This window comes from Sylvia atricapilla, chromosome 4 (assembly GCF_009819655.1).
Source record: "Sylvia atricapilla isolate bSylAtr1 chromosome 4, bSylAtr1.pri, whole genome shotgun sequence".
In the NCBI taxonomy this organism is placed as follows: Eukaryota; Metazoa; Chordata; class Aves; order Passeriformes; family Sylviidae; genus Sylvia; species Sylvia atricapilla.
In genome coordinates, this window is record NC_089143.1 from 36,134,969 (window position 1) to 36,158,940 (window position 23,972).

The 23,972-nt window shown below is 35.8% G+C and overlaps 1 protein-coding gene across 3 annotated transcripts in view; it reads left to right on the forward strand.

Moving 5' to 3' along the window:
* The window catches only part of VEGFC (vascular endothelial growth factor C), a 70,371-nt gene that overhangs the window by 42,459 nt on the left and 3,940 nt on the right, over positions 1-23,972 (forward strand). For all 3 annotated transcript variants that reach the window (XM_066317569.1, XM_066317570.1, XM_066317568.1), the window contains exons 2-6: positions 10,560-10,773; positions 12,747-12,937; positions 19,537-19,688; positions 22,308-22,417; positions 22,651-22,981. In XM_066317569.1, coding sequence (XP_066173666.1) covers positions 10,560-10,773; positions 12,747-12,937; positions 19,537-19,688; positions 22,308-22,417; positions 22,651-22,981 — 998 coding nt within the window. The remainder of the gene's footprint in view (positions 1-10,559; positions 10,774-12,746; positions 12,938-19,536; positions 19,689-22,307; positions 22,418-22,650; positions 22,982-23,972) is intronic.

Consider the following 23,972-nt stretch of genomic DNA (forward strand, 5'->3'; position numbering starts at 1 on the left):
GCCGATGCTTAGGTTAGTTTTAAACATCTTCCTTACATCTTCCCACATACTTGGAATAACTAGAGCCGCTTTCTCCTTTTCTTTTGGTCTCTGTATACCTCCTTTTAATATATATAATCCATATAAATCTGTTTTATTTTCCATTAGTTTCTGGGCCTGGATAAGAATAGAGGCAGCTCAGCAAGATGGTATAGGACGAGTTTCAACAGTTATAACAGATTTCAAGATGCAATGTTGTATCTTCCATCAGGGGTTATGTGTCTTCTTGCCATTCAATGGAAGTTGATACCTCAGGGCATACTTCATGCAATAACTTCATTCTGCAGTCAAGCCTCATTCAAAAACTCTTCTGATAGCGTACTGTGTTCAGCATTGGATTACTCTATGTCCTGTCAGTGTAAATCAGCATCTGTGTTAATACTGCTGATGTTCCCTGATCCTTTTTAAGTAACATTGCTGTACAATACACTATTCAGAATAATGTAAGCCAAAAATAATGGGCAACATACATTTCTCCTGATTTAGTTGCATGAAAGGGAATTGTGACCAAGTCTCAATTTAGCTCTTGAATTTGCCATTCTCAAGGTTTCATTTGCCCTTCCCTATCTCTCATGCCTTACTGGCAAATCTCTTAATACCTGTCAGGTTTTACATGGTACAATAAGCTTTCTCCCTTAGTGATACAAAGCAAGATTTATCTTTTTTGCGATCAAAGACCCTTTTTTTTTTTTTTTTTTCCCTCCCCATCATTCAGAACAGATGTGACAGTTCCACAGAACTACTGATTTTTATACTGTAGTTTGCAATGAAGTTAGCCGATCAGGGAAAGCAGAAAGAAAAAAACCCCAAAAACAGTATTACAGGCTCAATGGTCAAACAAATGGGTTTGTCTCTGCATAACTTATCTGTAACAGGTGTCAAATTGTGGTCCAAAGAATGTTTCACACAGAATTCAGAGTAGAACAAATTTCCAACACAAATTATAGGGTTAGGCATGAGTGGGTTGTGTGTAGCAGGTCCTCTGAATTGTATACCTAGTCAGACTAAAAGAATTCTGATGATCTCTCTTTTGCCTGGATTAGCAAAGATCCTGTACATAAAATATCTAAGTAATAGCTTGACAACAAAAATAAAAGCTTCTTCTGGTACTTTTTTTTATTAATGAGATATCACAACTTAATGCATTCGTTTCCAAAACCTGTCTGATATGTTAGTCTGGTGTGTTACTTTGGCTTATTAAATAGACTTGTGTCAAATGAACTGAGAAAAGATAATGCTGAATAGCATAAACCAATAATAATTTAATTTTAATGGCATATACTTAGAAACCCTAACATTTAATAAAATGCACAGGTTTCTGAGGCCCTTTATGTGTTTCCTCTTTCATATATAGAAAACCTTTTTGTAATTATTTAAAACTAAGGTTTTGTTAATAGAATTACTGTATTATAAGTTGCTCATTTATCTTTACTTTTTTGTTGAATTTTAAGTAGTGTGTTGTGTTTATGACTGGAATATTTTTTTAAATAGTGACAAAGTAGGTGGTCTTGTAATTAATATTTCTTTACAGATCTGTAAACTGTGCAAGATTTGTTTAACAAAACAGAAATCATGTCCTTGTAGATTAAGACGTTTGTTTAGGAATAAAGTTCAAGTTTGTCTTTGAAATTCGGTGATCTAGTTTCATGGCCTGTGAAATTATTTGTTTTATGAACCATTTAAAAAGTATAACTAATTCAAGAAGTTCTGTGACCTGTTGCTAAATATTTAGACCATGAATTAATTGTATTTAGTCAGTGTTTCAAATAGTGATTTTAAAAACTTGGTGAAAAGGAAAGTTACTTAGTGGTGACAGAAATTATTCAACATGGTAAGACAGGATGTGTTCATATAATATTTCTCTCCTATAAATGTCTACATTTTCAAAAATTCAAGAATAAGCAAAGGTGTTGAATTGAAAGCTAAATAGTCTCATCACAGTGAGAACATGTGTTCAGCATAACTCAGAAATGTTCTTACAAATGTGCAATTAATTATTCCTGCCCTTAGTGAAAATTCTTTTATGAACAACAGACCGACCTGTAGGATAGAAAACATGGTGTAAAAACTACCTACTGCCTTCTTGAAGCCAGTCCCCTGATACACAGCCAGAACTCCTACTCGCTGACTAATTAGGATCTGGGATGTATTCATGTAGCACAGGTACTGTGCTCAAGCAGTGTCTCAGAATGTGCTGGCATTCTAATTAAAGTGAAGAGGTTGCCACTTACCTCTTCACTTACTAACTCTCAGTTTGATACAGAGGAAGTTTTTATTTCCCACTGCCAGGGTTACACTTGCTCGGGTGATGGCAGCTTATTGCAGTGCTACCGTGTTAATAATTTTCTTAAAAAAAAAAAAAAAAAAAAAAAAAAAAAGCTATATTTGTTTTATTTTTTAACAAAGATAATGGTAGTTAATAAAAGCGATGCCAGTGAAAGCTAAGTGAAGATTGAGAATAAGCAACATTCTTTGAAAGCCCTGATAGTTTATTCTTTTGTACTGATTTTAATGGGATGCATGTGATTGCTGAAAGGAAAACAAGAGGTTGCTGGGTATTTTGAAGAAACGGCCATATCCAGACCATATTTTTAAAGCAAGCTCAATTGGCATTTTGTCTTTTTCTGAGAGAGTAAGATCTTATAATGAGGAGGATTTCTAGTAGGAGTGCAAGTTTTTCTTTATAGAATTGTGTGCTTTGCTTTTGTCAATGTTTGTTAAAAGTTGCTTAAAAGCATTCAAAATGAACATATTGTTTTTCTAATGTGCCAAATTCTACAGAACTGCCATGTGGCAATAACCCAGATGTCTTGCAGACAGAGCACACAGAGTCAGCACCAGAACCTTTGTGGCTGCAGTGGCTGTGTTGCAGAGGGCACTGGCATTCTCATTCTGTTAGCTGTGTCCTTTCTGGCAGGTAGGGTTGTGTCTGTTAATCACATTGATATCCCAGCAATCATCACAGTGTTGTCCTTTATTTTCACTTCACAAATGTTTTTTACCTACAAAGGGCTTCCCCTTCTAGTCATGCATCTGGGCATGCATGGCAATCCACACATTTGTCAGCGCTGGTTGCTGATGACCAAGAAAATAATACAAAAATCTCATCTGGTACAGATTGCACTGCCTGATGTCTCCAAGATTTAATCACATGTAATTCTTTCAGCAGCAATAATCCAAATCCTTATTGATTCCAAATCTATCTGTAATGCTAGCTGGAAGCTTCAGTACCAGCCCTTGAATCAATTAAACAATCCAGATGCAGCTGCACTTAGACAGCAAATGGTTGTCCCACGTATTTGCAGCCTTTGACCTTTTTGTGGGCTTATCTAGTGAAAGCTCCTGAGAAGTGAATTATATCTATTGATAATGGGTTTGATTTTTGTATTTTATTTTTCAATTACAATTTGCTGTACTCCTAGAAATAGTCTGCAGGGATTTAGGAGCGCTGGAGAGCTGATTTGGAACAATGCAGATTTAAAAAATCAGGCTGAAGTGTGTGAGAACAAAACCTTTCCTGTTACTATGACCCAGTTGTGAAATTGCTTCCACAAAACGTGTCTAGCTAAGGTGCCACAAATCCTTGTTCCGAAAACTGCTCTCTGTTATAGTCAGGGATGTTATTAATTGCCCAAGTTTGTAGAAACCTGTGAGAACTGGCTGTCCGAAATGAGTTTCTAATGCAATCCGGCAGCAGCCTACATAGTTGCTCTAGAAAGCAACTAGATTTTTTTTTCCTTTTCTCTCTGCTTCCCGGGGAACTCAAACTAAGATTTAAAAAAAAAAAAAAAAAAAAAAAAAAAAAAAAGGTATTTTCATAAGTAATTCCCATTGAATATCTCAAAGGACTGGCATTTTTTTAGTGAAGGTTGAGAGCCACTGAGGAATGCAGGTACTTGTAGAATAAGTACCAGCCAAGAAGCATGTTTCAGAACTTCAGCAGCAGCTATATGTTTGACTTAAGGACTTAACATAAGTACCTTTGTGCAAATCTATAAACTTAGATATATATTCCAGCATTGTCTAAGAATATCTAAATGAAATATTGCCCTAAAAATACTTACATGCATAAAATTGAATTTCCCTTAACATGGAAATTTTACATTACAAACTACCTCAGCTTAAATACTTATAAAAAGAAGGAGAAATATTAAATAGTATAAGCCTAGGATGATTTTCTAGCAGTTTATGCATCTTCCTCTCAAAAGATGGCCAAAATGAGAAAGAAGATGTGATATATAATATAGAAATGAAAGTTCTGTAGTCTTAAATTTATCCTTATAGCCAATGTCTTTTTCTTCCTTAGCAAATTCTCTTTTGAATTTCTTCCCAAACTCGTTTATTTTTCCTTGCCTGTCTACTTTGTTCATTCTCTCCCCTCACTCCTCCCATTTATTTGTTTTCTTTCCCTGATGTAATTCTTAGTTTTTAAAATGCCATCGTGAATAGAAGTCACTTAAAGCATATTATAGTTCAGATTCTTTTATTTATTTATTTTGTACTTTGATTCTTACTTTTTATGTTTGTCTGATGTGCTTTGTAAGCTCTTTGGAGCAGAGACTGATTCTAATCTCTGCTGTTGTCTTGATGTTTTGATTTAGTTCACATTAACTGCAGTGGTCTTTGTACTTATTTGAAGTGACGTGAAGTAAAATTTATGTTCAGTGTTACTGTTTGGCTTCTGTAAGGCACTGTTTTGTTACTTTATTGAATGGTAACTTAGAAGTTTGCAGCTACAGTCATCCAAGTTTGCTGGTGACAAATGAGTGCTTGGGAGTTCAAAATCAGGGCTTTTCTAATAAAAGACCATAGAAGTGAGCATAACATAAAAGTTGAATTTAATTCTTAACTATAGTTACAGGTTTTAAATAGATTTATTTTTTTTACTAGCATCAACTTCTAAAAAAACTAGCACTGAAATACATGAAAATTGCAATAAATTATTATGCAAGTGAAGTGTTTAAAAATACTTTCCTCTTGCAATATTTCCATTTGCTTACAAGTCATTTCAACATTCAGATTTAAATACTTGATTTTAATCTGTTTCAGTCGATCAATAAATACAGAATATAAGTGTCTTAAAATTGAGGGGTTTATAGAGAGTATTTTCCTATTAAGAATTGTCCACAAAATCCTTGAAAATGAAATGAGCTGACGACTGTATCAGATATATAAGGTACTGTTAAAGCACATTGCACCATCAGTTATGTGTCAAGCATGCTGCCAAATATTAAGTGTTCTGACCTTTGTTATTAATAATAGAGACAAACACTGGGGACATATGAAAGATAAGTAATGTAATGCATGGAAAATCTATTATACATTTGAGTTTGGTAATGGATATAGAGCCTATTTGGTATCCTGCCCTTTCCCTTGCAAGCCATAATTTTATGAAAACCTGGATATACCATGTAATGGAAAGCCACATTGGGAAAAACATGCTTTGATAGAACAAAATGTTCTGAAGTTAAATAAATAATAGCAAGAGAACGCTTGTCATCAAGCTTTACACCTTTATTTACATATATTTGTCATTTCCCCTGTTCCTCATGAAAAATGTGAAATTAGTGAAATGGGGAAGTGTATCTTTATTGTATTCTCCATTCATACTTGTATTTTTAGGTTTTTATTTTGCTTGGTATCACCTATCATCTGGTAGAATTTGCCTAGTCAAAGGTTTAATCAGTGTCTTTCTCTAGAATATACCTTCTAGCATTTTTAGGTGTTTGTGCAGGACAACATTGATAATAGGTAATAATGACACAAAATAGTAGAATGGTCAACCATAGGATGGAGATAAACACTTATGAAGAGTGTCATGGTGGTTAAAAAAAGAAGTTCAAACCCGAATCCCACAGCTGACCTGGAAATGCCAAGAATATAGAAAGCATGGGATAAAGAACTCCTTCCTGTGCAGTCACTCTTGGCACTGTTTCCTGCTTCCTTCTTAATGTAAAACATAGATCCCAGAATGCATTACCAGTGAAACATAAGCAGTTGGTCCTCAATTTCATCAGGAGCACTCTGTAATTATATGAAAATCAACTATCTGTTTAAATTTATCAAAAAGCTTTCTTCAGTCCTAAAAGTTATAGATTTTCTCTTACTACAACCTTTGCTAATGTTCTATTACTTTTTTTCCCCCTCTCTTTGAACTTAACATTTAAGAATAACTAGCTTGGTGACAGTAATTGGAGCTACAAGCCTTATTTCTCTCTGAACTTCATGAATCTGCACTTGCATAAGAAGTATGAGAAATGTGAGCTCCTCTGATCTCTAGTACATTTTTGTTGATGTTAATTTCTTTGTGTTGTCATATGTTCTAAATATGTGTTTTAGTCTCAAAATTGTTTTGCAATGGAAATCCAGTGTCTTACACTACAAGCCAATGGATAATTAAGAAAGAGCAAAGAATAAAAGATATGGACCAAGACAGTATATTGTGAAATTACCAACATTTGCACAAAATCAAAAATGCTGCCAGACTACTATTATATTTACAAAAGCAGATTCATTCTTCTCTTAAAAATTAGGAAGCTCTTTCTAAAAAGCCTTAATGATCAGATGCTTATCCTGTATGCAGGACACACTCGTGTAATGATCCAGAACTTATGATTTCATTTTCTGTTCATGTCAACAAGACATTTGGCTGTTCTACAGAATTAAATCTCAAGTTCCTTAAACAAATGTTCCTCTAAATAGTTTTTCACAGGTGAGAGTAATTTGCTGCAGTTAAAACATACATAGATGTACAGGAAGAGAGTGTTGACCTGTATCTCAAGGTAACTCTGTAGGATATTGAAAAATCAACATATTTTTTCTTTTTCTTTTTTTTAATTTTTTTTTTCCTTTTGTTCCCTTACTCTGGGCACTAGGTGTAGTGTATTTAGTATAGATATATGAATTTCCTTCTCCTTTTCTTTTGAAATTGGAAGAGAGGTTAGAACAAAAGTCCTCTGGTGATCAATTTTTTATTTCTGTGGTGTAAATTTGAATTGAAGCCATCTTTACAAGCACATGGCTTTACTGATCTAAGCAGAAAATACTTCAGATGCAATAATGGTGATTTTTTTAAAAAGTTATTTTATATATCTGCTTCAGAAATTGTTTTCCTTTTATTTATATTAAGTTAGTACTCAGAGAATTATAGGATAAACTTAGCTGGAAGGGACCCATCAGGATCATTGAAGTCCAGCTCCTGGCTGTGCACAGAACAGCCCCAAGAGTCGCACCTTGTGCCTGAGAGCATTGAACTCCTTGAACTCAGACTGGCTTAGTGCTGTGACCACTTCCCTGGGGAGCCTGTTCCAGTGCCCAGCCACCCTCTGGGTGAAGAACCTTTTCCTGAGATCCAAAGTATACCTCCCCCAACTCACCTTCATGCCATTTCCTCAAATCTTGTCACTGATGTGATCAATGTCTGCCCCTCTGCTTCCCTTTGTGAGAATATTGAAGGCCACTTTAGGCTGAACAAACCAAATGTTCTCAGTCACTTCAGACCCTTCATCAACCTTGTGAGTATCTCTTTTGGATACTCTCTAATAGCTTGGGGTTTTTTGTTTTGTTTTTTTATATTGAAGCACTCAAAACTGCCCCCAGCACCCAAGGTGAGGCTGCCCCAGTGCAGAGCAGGGTGGCACAATCCCCTCCCTTGCCTGGCTGGTGATGCTGTGCCTGATGCCCCCCATCATGAGGACATGGGTGGCCCTCCTGGCTGCCAGGGCACTGCTGCCTCAGGTTCAACTAGCCACGGACCAGAACCTCCAGGTCCCTTTCCACAGCACTGCTCTCCAGCCTCTCCTTCCTTAATCTGTACACGCAACTGGGGCTGCCTTGTCTCAGGTTGTAGGCACATGGCACTATGGCCCATGGAATATCCAGGGTAAAACATTGATTATATACAATGGAATGCTTAATTACAACCATTAATTCCTTCATATTTTGAGTTTTATTCATGCATATTTAATACATGTATAAAAAGTTGTATCCAGCTGAAATGACATGACTTGATTGCCTCATGAAAGAGGAATTAATCATCATGCATTATTTTCAACAATTTCACTTTCCTGCTCCATGCCAGACTCCTTATCAACAAAGTAATATTGAATTTCATTACTAATTTTCCTGGTGATCTAGGCCTGTACTTTGAATATCTGCAACAGCAAGAGCCAGTATATTTTGTCTACTGTGAGCTGTGCAGGCTGTTAAGGATTCATCAAAGGTGGCAAAGCTTTGGTTGAATTCTCTTTCCATATTACCCCCATGATCTGCTAGAACTTCCTAGGATCGGCTTCTGGATGGCAGAGCACAGGTTGTATTCCTGTGCCTTTTACATAATAGACTGGCTTCCAGCCTTGTGACAGGATATACACACTGTGCCATGCATATTCCCATCACGTGCCAGACATGGATCTGCAATGCTGGCATTGTGCTGGTGCAGCAACTTGCTTCCCATTACTCAAGGGCCATCTGCTGCAGCACTCTCAGGAAACAGTTTGGCAGGAGGGAGGCTGCTCAAACCCTGCACTTCTCACCCCTCAGGAGGTGCAAGCAGTGAGTAGCCTAATTAGTTGTTTGTTAAGCTTGGATTTTTGTCTGTGACCCACTGATTGAAAGCGTGAGTGGCATCCTGCAAGGAGAGCAGGGGTGATGTGGAGTGAAATTCTCTGTTACCATTAAATTTGAAGGCAGATCTCTCAGAAACTTCTTGATACATGGCTTGGGTCAGCGTTGATCCTTCCTATGGTGGCAAGGAAAGAGATGACTACCTGCATGGAGACATTTCTGAGACAATATCTTGGTTGTTGAAACCTCTCAGGATAAAGTCATCTGTGAGGACACTGTGGTTGGTGAGGCTTCAGTGAAAATATTTTTTTAGCTTCATAATGCTTTGTCAAATAAAACAAATTTAAAATTGGTATTAGAATAATAGAATCACAGAATGCCCTGAGTTGGAAGGGACCTTAAAGATCATCTAACTCCAGGTCCCCTGCCATGGACAGGTACATCTTTCACTACACCAGGTTGTTCAGAGCTACATCCAGCCTGCCCTTGAACAATTCCAGGAACTGGACATCCACAACTTCTCTGGGTGGCACTGTTCCAGTCCTTTATCACTTTCACACGTCTGTAAATAACTGTATTTACAGAAATGAATTCTGTAAATTTTCCTTATCCTGAGCTGTTTCTGCTCTATTTGACACCAGATAAGGGAGTAGATGCAACCATAAAATGCAGCCATTTTATACCCTTGTTTTTGGGACACGGAGCCGTTTTGATTCAGGTGGGCTAATTCTGAACTACCTGTTTTACTCACATAATGTTCAAAATCATTGAACTGAATGAGTTTGTCTTTTGTTAGTAGTTGAGTTGGATAGGAAATTGTAAATTTCTGTTCAAATACTTTCTGATTTCTGCATTTAGGTATGTTTCACACTCTCACAGCCTGGTGGCTTTTTGAGTAGAGCAACAGTTTTGTAGTAAACTGTAGAGAGTCTCCAGCCAGTTGATGCATTTTGTACAAATTGTACCTCTATATTTTGTGTCTCATACTGCCATCTAAGGGCCATGTAGGCTGAGAAGGTGCCTAAAGATTCTTCAATACTCCTCTTACTCCATACTGCCCTTCCCTTTGAGAAATCATCATTTCATGGATGAGAAAGGTGGGCAGGGGATAATCACCAGTCTTTTGATGCAGTATGTTTTGTCTAAGAGAAGCAGAGGAATCTTCCTGATAAGCGATAAACTGGAATGTAAATTTCAGTCATTTAGAAAAAACTGCAGTTGTAATGACTTTTTGTAAAGACCAGAGAATAAGAAAGCATGATTACAGGATTTGAGGCTATGCCTGAAACAGCAAAGGAGTGTGAGGTTTAGATTATTCACGGTACCAAAGTCCTCATATCCTACTGATTTAAGGATTAGTGCTTTATAATAGAATTTGCTTATTAAGATTTTCCCTCGTAAGATACTAAATAACATGAATTAGTTTCTTGGTTTGGTGTTTTGTTTGTTTGTTAATTTTTTTACATGTTTTTGTATTTCTGGGGTTTTTTTTTGTTTTCCGGGACAAAAGGAAAATGGGGAAAACTTGGTGTTACTTTAGGAGTATATGATATTAAATAACATGTATGTAATTTAAATGTTTTGGGGTTTAAGCATTCAAACTTCTATCACAAAAACTGTCTTTCCAAGATAAAAATGCATTTTTTAAAAATAATCTGAAAACTGTGTTTGTATAGGTTTAATTCTATAGTTCCTTTCTCACACAGGTATTTTGAACTACAAGGGTGTTGTAAGAACTAAGGGTTTAAGAACTACAAGGGTTTTGAATGACAAGTGTTGTAAGAAGCTAAACATCTCATTATTTGTCAATATAGTAATGTTGACATTGACTGTCAGAAGCAGTTTTTATGATGAGAACCTCTTTATTTTACAATGTTTGAGTTGCTTTTCAGGCTAGTTTCCAGCAAACCTTGTGTACTAGAGAAGGTAATTAATCTTGCATGTTATTTTGGCAGGCTCATGGAAGCAAAGACCTGGAAGAGCAGTTGCGATCTGTGTCCAGTGTGGATGAACTCATGACAGTACTTTACCCAGAATACTGGAAAATGTTCAAATGTCAGTTGAGAAGAGGAGGTTGGCAACACAACAGGGAACATTCCAGCTTTGACACAAGATCAGATGATTCCCTGAAATTTGCCGCTGCACACTATAATGCAGAGATCCTGAAAAGTAAGTACACGACACAATCCATGTTACAGCACACAGTCAATGAAAATCTGGAGGCTTTTCAGTTCTGTCAAAAATATTTTAAAAGCTAAGCATTGTCAGTAAACCAACCTCAGCAGTTTGCATAAGATGTGTTGTCGGTAATATAACATCTTTAATAGTCAGCCTTTCATAATGAAACAACTCACTCTGCAGGCATATTTTAGGTATGTCCATTGTAAGAAAGTGCTTTCTCAGCTCGGTAGAGAAAGTGAAGTGCTAGTCTTCAAGTATAAGGAATCCTACTTTACAGAGGCTGTAACAATTTTGCAGAGGATGCTAATAGTTGGATTCATTGAACTGTTTCTTTTCATTTTCTGCAATTGCATCACAACTGGTAGTGCTTTCTTCTCTTATGCATTATGGCTTTGGAACACCAAATAATCCATTTGTAACTTTTTCTTGTTACAAGAGGATAGTTGTAATGATGTTGTTCTAAAACAAGCAAAATGGTTTTCAAACCGATGTGTTTGAATGCCTTTCAGTGTTTCAGATAGCTTGGATGAAAATATATTAACTTACAGTTTAAGCAAGTGCTTGTAGGCAGAGAAATGCAGGATTTATCGCAGGAGGTGTATTTTTTCACATGATACTGGAAATCATGTACCTTAATGGGGAGTTAAAAGTACACATAAGGGAAAATTTCCATTTTTTGTTGAATAGCTTACCAAAATCTAGTGCCGAAAGGGAATAAAGGACCTGTAGAGATGCAAATCTCGAGGCTGTTTAGTGTAAGATTATATTTAGTAAAATGCTATATTTAGTAAAATGCTAAAAAGTATAACATGATACAAAGTCTTTGCCTATTGTGTGGATAATCTGGGCACAAAAATCATCAATCAGATTAAATCACAAGCTGTACATAATTGCTGAATAGTAAGCTTTTACTTCAATTATACCCTTCTAGTTTACAATCTAAACATGTATTAAATTAATTTCACATTAAGAGTATAAAATTTAACATTTCTAATATATTATATCTGAGTGACGTAATGTGTGGTGCTGGTTAAAATTACTTTACAGAACTGAACAGTACTAAAATGCAGTCTTTACTAAAGATGAGACTTTCCCCAGGCAAAGAAAGGACGTGTGCAGCTTTAGCTACTGGCCAACAGTTTGAGGGAGGTGATTTTGCCCCTCTCTGCTCCAGTGAGTCTCCATCAACAGTGCTGTGTCCACAGTGCCCAGCTCAAGGGCCCCCAGCACAAGAAGGATGTGGACCTGTTGCAGCAGGTTCAGAAGAGGGCTGTGAGGATGTTCAGAGGGCTGAAGCACCTCTCCTATGAAGATGGGCTGGGAGAGGTGGGGCTGCTCAGCCTGGAGAGGAGTTCTTCTAGCAGCCTTCCAGAACCTAAAGGGGGTCTGTAAGAAAGATGAGATGTTTTAGCAGGTCCTGTTGTGATAGAACAAGGGTAATAATTTTAAACTAAAGAAAGTAGATCCACACTAGATAAAGGGAAGAAATTTTTTACTGTAAGGATGGTGATTTACTGGAACAGGTTGCCCAGTGAGGTGGTAGATGCCCCATCCCTGAAAACATTCAAGGTCATTCAAGTTTCGATGGGGCTCTGAGCAACTTGATCTGCTTGAAGATGTCCTTGCTCATTACAAGGTGGTTGGACCAGGTGACGTTTAAAGGTCCTTTCCAACACAAGCCAGGCTATGATTGTGTACTTTAGGGTCTCCTCTGCCTGTTAGGTTCCCTTATAGCTCCACTGTGACTTTTCATCTGCCCCATGATGATATGTTGTGTCCCTATGAAGAGGAAAAATCAGCTAGAAAGTAAAAGAGATGTGTGTTTCGCTGACTAAAGGGTGTGACTCTAGAAATTCATATTCTGGTTTTGAGGTTTAAGAAGGAATCCTAATTTACTGCAGGATACTTTTGATTTTTAAACAGTTACTTTATAACATATGAAATTCCCTGTAACTTGGCAGGTATTGATACTGAATGGAGAAAAACTCAGTGCATGCCACGTGAAGTGTGTGTGGATGTGGGAAAAGAGTTTGGAGCAACTACAAACACCTTCTTTAAACCCCCATGTGTATCCATCTACAGATGTGGAGGTTGCTGCAATAGTGAAGGACTTCAGTGCATGAATATCAGCACAAATTACATCAGCAAGACAGTAAGTTCTCACTCTTTTATTACAGTTCATGTAGACCTTGGAAATACACTTATGTTCATGCATACTTTAGACCTTCTTATTACTACTATGACAAAGGAAGCAGTTGATTCCAAAATACACAGGAAGAACAGTTGAAGACACTACTGCCTGGAAAAAATGTGTTTAACTCTCTTTTCCCCAGAATATTTCTTATTTTTCAGGGGAAAAAATAAATTATGATGTCCCATTCTCAATTTTGAGATTATCCATGAAACTTAATTTTTTTTTTCTTTCTTTCTTTCTGTACTTTATGCCTGTGTGTGGCAAACACCTCATGGAAAACTAGCCTGTGATTTTATTAGTGTAGACTTCTGTAGGACATGTGCAGACAGGGTACATATTTCAAATAAAGCCTTTTAGGAAGGGTGTTTTACTTTATTAAGACATGTTAGCATTATGTACCTATTTGTTTTGTTCTAATGCATCTTCTTCCAGGTATATGTGCAGGTTTTGTTCTTCAACTTCAGGGTTAATGATCAGATAGGAGTGTGCAGAGATCATGCACTGAGCCTGTGAGCTGCCTTTAAAGCAGCATATACTGCATTATTCTAAATAGATAGAGGAATTATCACAAATACTTTCCAACATTTCCCTCAAAAATAATGTAATAATAGTCATACTTAAAGGCATTTCCTAGGGTATTTTTATGTTATTATAGTATTTGGTAGGAGTTTTGTTGGTTGTGGTTTTTTTCACCTTTTAGTGTAAATCTTGCTTCTTTTTTCAAGGGGATTGATTTAGCTGAAGATGCAGTACATATGTATAATGAAGACCAAAAACTGCATGGCCAGTTATAAAATTGAAGCACTTAGAAATGTCACTCCTTTATCATAAAATTTCTTACTGCTCTGAGCCTTTTTTGGGGGGAGAAATAGGAAAAGGGAATGTAAAGACAACAGTAAAACCCACTAATTTTGTAGAGTGTATTTTCTTCCCTTTTTTCTTACCAAATTTGTCTTTCTGAAATGGTATATCCTTCCAGGAATTTCAGTCCTAAATTTAGCTACTGGTAGACAGCCATGCAGCACTATAGTAATGTAGCTCAAATAGCATAAATGTGGACAACTACAAAACTTATTAAGGCTTTATTCAAGCCTTATTGTTTCTCTCATTATTAGGATAAACTATTGTCTCAATTCCACTTGTTTGAAAGATGCAAATATAATTTTCATTTTAAAACTTAAGAAATGGGGTGGATTTTATTTAATGTATTGGTAAAGTTTAGGTTACCAAAATAAAGGATTATCTTATCTCAGAGAGAGCTGTTCCACATAACTTTAGAAACTAGACTTCCTAGTTTTTGAGCACTATGTCAGTTTGGGCTAAATATTATCTTTCTCTCCATCTTACTGTTCACATCTATCGAGTGAAGTATTATTTTACCCAGTAGAAAATGTTTAGCACTGAGTTTACTTTTGAAATTCTTGATGTTATGGTGATTATATGACATAGGAGTAGTTAAAGATTTGAGAGACTCTTAAAAGGAAAATCTTAAAGGTCTTATTTGAAAGAAGAGGCAATAACATTGTTTTGTTTTCTTACTTATTCTGTAAAAGCAAGCAATTATATCTATGAGTTTTCCATCTTATTTCTGATCTCCACTTTTATCTGGTCCTTGATGGAATGCAGTTTTTTAAAAAACCTTGATAAAGGAACAGACCTATAGCTATATCTCTTCATCTGTCACCATCTCAATTTTTTAAAATTATTTGACCACAGTTCACCCTATATCAGATGAGAATTAGGAAGAAAAAAATTTACTGTATTCAATATCTTCTGTGGAATTCAGGTACCCTACCCATTTATTTTCACCACAGTTTCTCTTATTTCCTGAAAGAAATGAGAACGAATAGTTTTCTCATATTTCCCCAACTTTTAGCTTTATTTTTTGTGCATAAACTCTGTAAGATGACTTCATATTGTTCAACCTGCAGAAAAAGTGCTTAATGGGACATTAATTTTTCAGCTGGAGTTCTTACTGCAAGGGCAAGCTTTAGCATTGGTTCCAGACATTAAAACATAAAGTAAGATTATATCAGCTTTCATCAAAATTAATTAAAAATTAAAGAACTAAGCACAGAAATTATTTTTACAGGGGGCAAATCATTGATTTCCAAGAGACTGGACCAGGTCAGGTGTTCCCAGATTGCCTTGTGGAACTTAGTAGTCGTCCAGAGCAAGGTCAATAGTTTTCTAGTTCAGGCTGTGTTCCTCCTTTCTAACTACTAACTTTATTGAGAGAAAAGTAGAAAAGTATTCTGCTTTGTTTTTAATACCATTTTTCCCCAAAACCTGTTTTTTTTTAGTTGCTAAGGGATATTTAAATAAACAGGATTGAGATATGAGATTACTTCTTAATTAAGATACAGTACAAGATCTGTGACAATATTTGAAGACTCTTTAGGCTAATTCACAAATTGCAGTAGATCTTCTCCTGCAGTAGCCCTGTTTGTAAGTAGTGGCTTGACTAGTAAGGATCTGTGGGAAATGTGACAGGTTGGATTTTCATTCTATAGTATGGCTGTTTGGTTTTTTTCTCTTATTTGTTATCAAACAGCTGTTCTCTGTTTCCATGGCACAAATAATTCAACAGTGGTTACAAAGATTGTGGAACTACCCAGTGCAGCTATAGCCTGTCCCTCAGCAGCACTTTTTTATGCCTCACCTACAGGCACTTGCTTATAGGTTGAAGGGAAGCAGAAAGCAGATGTCAAAGAGCTGTTTCATCCCATTCTCCCTCTTGGCTGTCAGGAAGGGCATTTTTTTGGCTTCTTTTAGATCACTTGTTGTAAAAGTCTTAAATCATCTTTTTACACGGTTACAGTTATAGTCCCTCAAGGGAAAACATCTATCCAAGCAGATCAAAATTAGATTTAGAGGAGCTTTTCTCACAGGAAACAAGTTAACATCTTGAAATTCCTTGCCCAGTTTGGGTTGTGTGTGGTGTTCTTTTTCACAATTCAGAGATATGCCACAGGAATGTTCAGTTGTTGTCAACATTACCTTTTCTAACTTTTCCCATGCATTTTTTTAGACTAATTATTGTAGTGATATTGTAGGTACTTTCAATAGTGGGAAATATATAAGTTCCAATTTTTTATTGTTAATATTTATGGGGAAAAAAGGGACTAAAATAGAAAAAGATAGAATAAGGAACCCAAGCATATTAAATAAATATGAATTTATTATATCAAACCTGTTGTTTGATATGCCTTGAAACAGTTTTTTAGGTAAGTTCAGCAGTAAAATAATGATGATGTGCCATTTCTCAAATAGTTTATTTTCATTCTTTTCGATATAGAGATGTTTAGTTTTGAAATCAGTCTTATGTTCTTAGTTTAAAAATCTCTCCAGACACATTGTACTGTGTTACACTGGTTATATTTGGCTGGCCTTACTGACACTTTAGAAAGTGCAAAGATCATGAGTGGTGGAAACTTAGACTCAATCAGTTTTAGGGAAACTTGCCAAAATAAACCACAGGCCATCAGAAGAACATGTAAATCTTGGGAAAACAATGTAAATCTTGGGAGAAAAACATACATAAATCCTGTATTTGAAAAGTTTCTAGAATGATGGTCTTCCCACATAATAACAGTTTTGATATATTTCAGAAGTCAGTGAGCGTAATAATAATTTTATATGTGCTAATACAATGGATATTGGCACATATGATGATAGTGCTGAATAAACTAATTTAGCCATTGAAGCAAAGAAATACTTTCTGCAAAAAGCTTCAAATTTTCTGGTAAGTACACTATGAAGTCCTTCTAGTATAAAGAAGAAGCCATCAAGGCCATGGTTCAAAATTACATGCCTTTTGGGGTTTTGAGTAACCTGGTCTAGTGGACAGTGTCCCAGCCCATGGCAGAGGGGTTCTAAATAGACGATGTCTAAGATCCTGTCCAAACCAAACCATTCTATGATTCTAAGGGTCAGTGAGAAGGAATGTATGGAAAATTGCTTTTTCAAGAGTTCTGATAGCTCTTTTTGTCAACACATTCAGAGATTCCCGTGTTCGGTTAGATTTTGTTTTTCCTTTTTTGCTAGGTTTAAAATCATATGAAGTTCTAGGTTGTGGACAAAACTTAGAAGGGAAGCCCTAGACATGGTGTAAAGACTGGAAGACCTGCCACCTGGCTTTCTGTGATAAAACAGCCTTAGGCTGGCTGAATGGCAGGTGTTGAATTATTATTAAACACATTAATTATTTATGGTTTTCAATTGTTCTTCAGTTACACAGAGCTTCTGTTAATATGTGGTGTACTCTGAGGTTAACAATGCGTTACTGATTTATGTTTACAGTTAGCAGCTTCTCTGAAGGAGTACAGAGCTTTGTCATTATGTTGGGGGCGGGGATGTTGTTTTTTTCTTGTTATATATATTAGTCTTTAGTTATACAAGCACTTATTGAATCTGTTGTTGCTTTCCACTGGTCCCTGACAATGCAGGTGGCAAAAAGAGACAGGATAGCACAGGCAAGTTGAGTGTATTTTTTTCCTTTTATTTGCCTCTGATGGGAACAACTCATAAATTGCTGTTTTATTTATTATAACTACTAACATTTTTCTGAGCAATAAAAGCTCTCCACTTTTCAAAGACTTCTCTAATCCCTACTGCTATCAGATCCTATGTCCTTCTGAGACTGAAGCTCATTCATTGTGGTCTGAATATCTGTGTTTAGGCATTGGTACCTGAAGGAAATGGCTTTTCCCTTTAGAGGAAACTAAGTATGCTTTTTATTGTAATTTAAAGTTGGAAAAGAAGAGAAGATTTGGGCATCTAAGAATGCAGTAAATCCAATCTTTAAGAGAATGAGGGATCAAACAGATATATAAGCCATTTGGTCTCTAAGAATAATTGTCCATTTGGGGCACGTGGGTACCAGCAATACTAGCCACAGCCGACAATGGTACCAGAGAAAGAACTGAGAACCAGCCTCATACAGAGATGTTATGAGGCATTTTTAATAGCAATATCCTTTCTAGGTATTGACATTTGGCTGTTAAATGTTGCCAGATGTTCCCGATAGTGACAGCAGATGTTGAACATATTGTTCTGTTGGATGAGGAAGGTGAGCAAAAAAATAAATTGTAGATGTTATCAAAACCATAAGGCATTGCTTATGGTCAGGTTTTACGTAATCTGAAATGTTTTACTTAGATGAAGATTCATACATAACTTGTGCATTTTGAGAGTTTATTCACTTAAATAGTTTCACTGAATAAACAGTAGCAACTCTTGGGTGATGTAAAATACGTTACTATAAAGAGAATTTATTTGAACAAACTGAAGGTAATTTGAGGAGGTCAAGGCAGCTAGTCTAATTTAATATTAAGTAGATTTTTTTCTCACTGCACCACTGAAGTGTTGATGGGAATAGTTGTTAGCAATATTCATCTCCCAACTGATACCTTTCACAGCTTTAATGGAAGGATAAACGTAAATTAAGATTAATACACATTCACCATCATTTCCATTTCCATTACCATGGTTGATCCATCTCAGCTGTTTTTGTGAAATTTCTGTCAGTGATCTCCTGAAGCTCAATAGGTATGGCAGGGGCCTACCTCTTTGAGGTGCTTTGGAAATGTAGCAGTTCTCCTAAGCTGCCATCTCCAATGGTCTGGAGTCTGCTGTGCTGTTCAGCATGGCAAATTGATCTACTGCAAGAATACAGGAAGAACATGCACTTGTTTTCCAGCTGCAGTTAGGTCCATTTAGAGACTCATGCTTATTTCATTTTCTAAGACTTATTAGTTCTCTCTGTAGCAGATTTTTATTTCAGCTTCAAAAAAACAAGCTCATACTGTCACAAGAGAAGAGAAAAAACATGATTCTCCTTATGTGTGTAATATTGTAATGAGGTTCATTCTCTTTGTTCTGTCCATCAATTCATAGATATCCTCTAAGAATCAGCTTTCTAAGCAGGTGAATGCATCCCATAAGGCTGCATTTTATATTTTGAAGCGTTTAAAATTACCAGTATTCTGATTACATTTGCATGCTGCCTATATGTCATACTCTAAAGTTACAGATTTTTAAATAGCATTGCAAATACATCTCACCTAAAAATTAGTCTTTTTATACGGTCCTACCAACTGGAATTGGAGTAAAAAGCAATGACCGTTTTTGAAGGCAATAAAGTCCCCAGAAGATGCAGAAATGCTTTAGGTGGTAACTTACTGTTTTCTTTATATTTTCCTTCAGGTTTTCAAAGCACTTTCCAAATGTTTCATTTGGAATTTTTTTAAATGCTGTCAATTTGAAGTCATGTCTTCTAGAAAAATGAGTTCTTTGAATATTTTCCTCTTGTGTATTAAATATTGTAGTAAACAAACCAGCACATAACAGGGTTTAACATTAAAAATGTTAATTGTCATGCCATAGCTATTGTATTCGTTCCGCACATAATTATTATTTAGCAGTATAATTGAATGCTGGAAGACAAAAAAAGAACAAAATCTGAACTTAAGTTTATGATAGGTTTTTCCTATGTCCTTGGATTAGTTTTGGCTGGATCTATAAAATAATTTTTTGCTTTGCTTTGCCTTGTGTAGCTGTTTGAGATCACAGTGCCGCTGTCGCACGGCCCCAAGCCCGTCACGGTCAGCTTTGCCAACCACACGTCCTGCCGGTGCATGTCCAAGCTGGACGTGTACAGACAAGTCCACTCCATCATCAGACGCTCCTTGCCAGCAGCACAAACCCAGTAAGTATGAACCTTGTCTCCTTTCACATAATGGGCAAGACTAAGTAATTCAGATTTAAAATACTGCTGGGAAGTTTTCACAGTTAGGATAGGTGAACTATGCATAGCAGTAGCAGAATACATTCTGCAAGAGAGCTGCCATTATTTTACACAAAGAGAATTTTACTTAATTAACATCACCTTTTTACCCAGTAGATAAACTGGAGAGAGATGACTTAAAACTGAAGAATAACATGTGTGGGATTTGCTTGATGTAAAAGCTACAATCCAATTGAAACTTAAAGGAAACATCAGCAAAATCAATTTCTTTTTTAAAGAGATGCTAAAAGTATCTTTGTAAATAATTAGGAGACAATATTTTTCTCTCAGTCTTTAATTGCATATTTTAAATGCTTTTTTAAGCCTTGTTTTTTAGGGACTCTTTAAGCTACAAATCTTTTTAGACATCTTCATATGCCAGAGGTGCACATAAAATAGAATGAAAGGGGGAAGTAAAGGGTTAATTTGTATTCCACAGGAGTAACCTATTGATTTTTTTTGTGTTTGTTATTTTGCATGAAAAATGTCATAGAACAATCTGGCACCAGAAATCTGATTTAAAGTTATTAAAACAGTTGAAGATCTCCTTCCTTAATTTAGAGGTTTGAGGGATGATTTTATGATATATAAATATTTAGGAGGTTAAAATACATAATAGACTAACAGTTGCTTTGAGGAAGAATCAATAACTAGAAGCCAAACTGGAATGAATTGACACTTTTATTAAGGTGAGTGAGTAGAACAAATTTCTCAGAGGGGTTAAGCATTCTCTTCAGTGGTTTCATTCAGTTTGTCTGGATGTTTTCTGACGCGTTCCTAAAAATAGATTATGTATTTTTTTAGTTTGCTCTCTTAAATTTTTTCATCAAAAAATGGATCACAAACAAGGCTTGGAAATAAATCTATTAATAATTAGTTTAATTACATAATTAACAGATTATTTAAAAAAACCAACAAATCCAAGAGTCAAGAAGAAAGTCAGATAATGTTGACTCTCTCCAGCTTCCCAGTGTTTCTAAATTAAGAGCAGTCATAATGACCAGTGCAAGACTTTAACCTAGCCAGGAAACAGCTACCTGTAGCTGAGGGAGGTGAGAGTACAGACACCAGACTTAGACCAGCTGTTTGCTGCAACAGAGGTAAGACAAATAGTTCTAGATAAGAATATATAAAGGTCTTCTCTACAGTTACTTACTGTCTTTAAGTTTAGAGTCTATGGCTTTGTGCAATAAAACAGGCAGGCAGATTTGGTTCTTTTGTTCTTGTTGTTTGGTTTGACTTGCTTGATTTGGGTTTTTTTAACAGAATACAATAATATGTCTGTATATTATCCATATTATTTCTCAAGTGGAATTGGAAGGCAGGCTAAAGGAAGTGTATGCCAAGTGAGGCAGCCAGAGTTAGATCATTAGCGGAATGAAATCAGGAAACACCAGTTTGATAAAACATGAGCCAACGCAGGGTGATGTTAAACCACGGAGTCTTTACAAGCAGAGTGATTTAGTGTGTTGAAGGGGAGTGGTCTACTTGAATGATGATCATGGAAGGATGTCCCAGCACCTGCATTTTTGAATGTGTGAGTAATGGTGCTCAAGGGAATGAAAAGTGCATTAAATGTGTAATATAGGTGTTGTCTTAAAAGGTTAGTAGGATTTTAGAGCTACTACGGGAACAATGAATAAATGACACAGCCCGGATACATGAAGTTAGGCTTGACTTGTTGAAAGATGTAATGTCAGCTGTGGTGATAAAGAAATTGCAAGCAAGGAAGATGAGATAATACACATAAATATTCTATCAGTGATTTACCGGATAGCTCAGTTCATTCATTCTTTCAAAAGGCAACAGCTGCTGTTTTTTTCTTTTTTTTTTTTTTTTTTTTCCTGTTTTTGCTTTCTTTGCCACCACTACCTTGGCTGCAAACTGTAGCAGGAAAAGAAGACTAAAGTGTTAACTTGTTTATTGTCTTTATTTTTAAAGTGAAGAGGCATCACTGCTGAAGTCCAAATCTTTAGGTTTGAGAAGGCTGATCAGAATGAGTGACTGATGAAAAAGTGTCAGCTAATGTCATGTACTTCCACATAAAGTGGAACAGAATCTGATGGACTGATTTCATTTTTTGAAGTTTTGCCTACAGCATTCATTCAGAAATTATTATCTGGTGTCTTTTGACATCTTAAATTTGAAAACATTTTTGTACTTCAAAAAACAACATGGAAAATGATGCCTGTTACCATGCAGTATTTAGCAAGCAAAAGAATTTTTATACTCTTCTATATGAAGTTTATGTTCAAGTGTTAGGTATGTTTCCAAACAACATCAGCAAAATACAAATATCAGCTCCTAGAAGTTGGAGCTAAAACTTGAGATGTAAGGTTTCTTCAACAATTGGTTGAAAATCTCTGTAGTGGGGAGAGCCTTTAGTAACAGATTTGAAAGAAATAAAAAAATAAAATCATGTATGAGCCCACACTCTTAGAAAGATATTTGCAATGGAGAGAAACTAAAGCAATCAACAGCTAAAATATTTTTTTCCTTAGTTTTTATGGTAGTATATCAACAGCATTTTTAATTTCACAGATGTCACGTGGCAAACAAGACCTGTCCGAAAAATCATATTTGGAATAATCAAATTTGTAGATGTTTGTCACAGCAAGATTTTGGTTTCTCTTCTTACCTTGGAGATTCTGGTAAGCATTTTCCCTTAAAGCATCAAATGTTGTTCTAAAGACAAGAAGCTGTAGTAATTATTTGTATCTTTTTCTGTATCAATGCTACTACTGTTTGTTGCCTTTCTTTTGATATATGCTTGTGTTTGAAACATCATGAAAGGTATGGATTTGCTTACTACTTCACGTAAAAATAGGTGAGAGAGTAGACAAAAAATTCTGGTATTAGTGCAAGTTGTCTGCTGCTTTTCTAGACACATCTGAAGGATTCCATATTTGTGGACCGAACAAGGAGCTGGATGAAGAAACGTGTCAGTGTGTCTGCAAAGGAGGCGTGCGGCCCTCGAGCTGTGGACCTCACAAAGAATTAGACAGATCATCGTGTCAGTGCATGTGCAAAAACAAACTTATCCCTGCTTCCTGTGGGTCCAACAAGGAATTTGATGAAGAAAGGTGCCAGTGTGTATGTAAAAAGACCTGTCCTAGACATCAGCCACTAAATCCTGCAAAATGTGTCTGCGAATGTATAGAATCTCCCAATAAGTGCTTCTTGAAAGGAAAAAGGTTCCATCACCAGACATGCAGGTAAAACTTGAAGTTTTATTTCTTTTACTGTGTTCGGGGCCTAAAGTTTTGTGTTGTGATATTAGCTGTCTTGTTGAGTTGCTTTATAGTCTTAAGTAAGCAGTAAGCCTGTTGTCAGTTCAGTTCTACCTTCTATCGCTTCTATAATCTCTAAAAGGAAGCTACTAGGCATAAACTTCTCTTCTTTTTCCTTTTTTTCCCTGGTGAAAATGAACTCTTAAGTTCAAGCTCCCTGTATCTTATCGTGTCTAAAATCCCACTCTCTTTTTCTCAAAGAACTGAAAATTGCAATGCAAGTAACTCAAATATTCCTAATTAGATTTCAGTGCTTAGTTCTGGAGGTAACATCTTTCATTTCCACCTCCTAAATTTTGGAATCACCTGGCTCTGGGTGGTTTTTTTCAAAAGCAGACATAAATAACTATAAAACAGACTGCCCATATTAATGATTTCAAATAAAATTTAGTCCGGAAGAGAATTCTGCAATTTCTTTATATACTCCAGGACCCTTTTTTTCCATGAATGCTACACCCATAGCATTAGCAGTCTCTATATAAAAATATGAATGACTTCAGGTTCTCAGAAACAAACAGTATTATTTTTCCTTTGTATATTACGTGAGGAAAGTTTTCCTGTAAAATTCTCCTGTAAATTTCTTGAACAAATTTCTCAATTAAATTAATTTTTTTTTAATTTCCTAAACAATGCCATTTGGAGCAGAAAGGTCATTTATTTCTAGTATCTGTGAAGTATTTCTATTACATGAATGACAAAGAACAATTCAGGCAAATTGGGACATTTAAATGTCTGTGTATGATGCTTACCAAAAATTAATCCTATGTAATATTTAATCTAAAATGTAGTTAGTTGGAATATATATATATATATATGTATACACACACATACATTTACTCATCTTCATAATGAAAAAAAATGTCAAATGTAAATAGTAACACTTGTGTTGAAGTCTCTAAAATGAGGTAAAAGATTA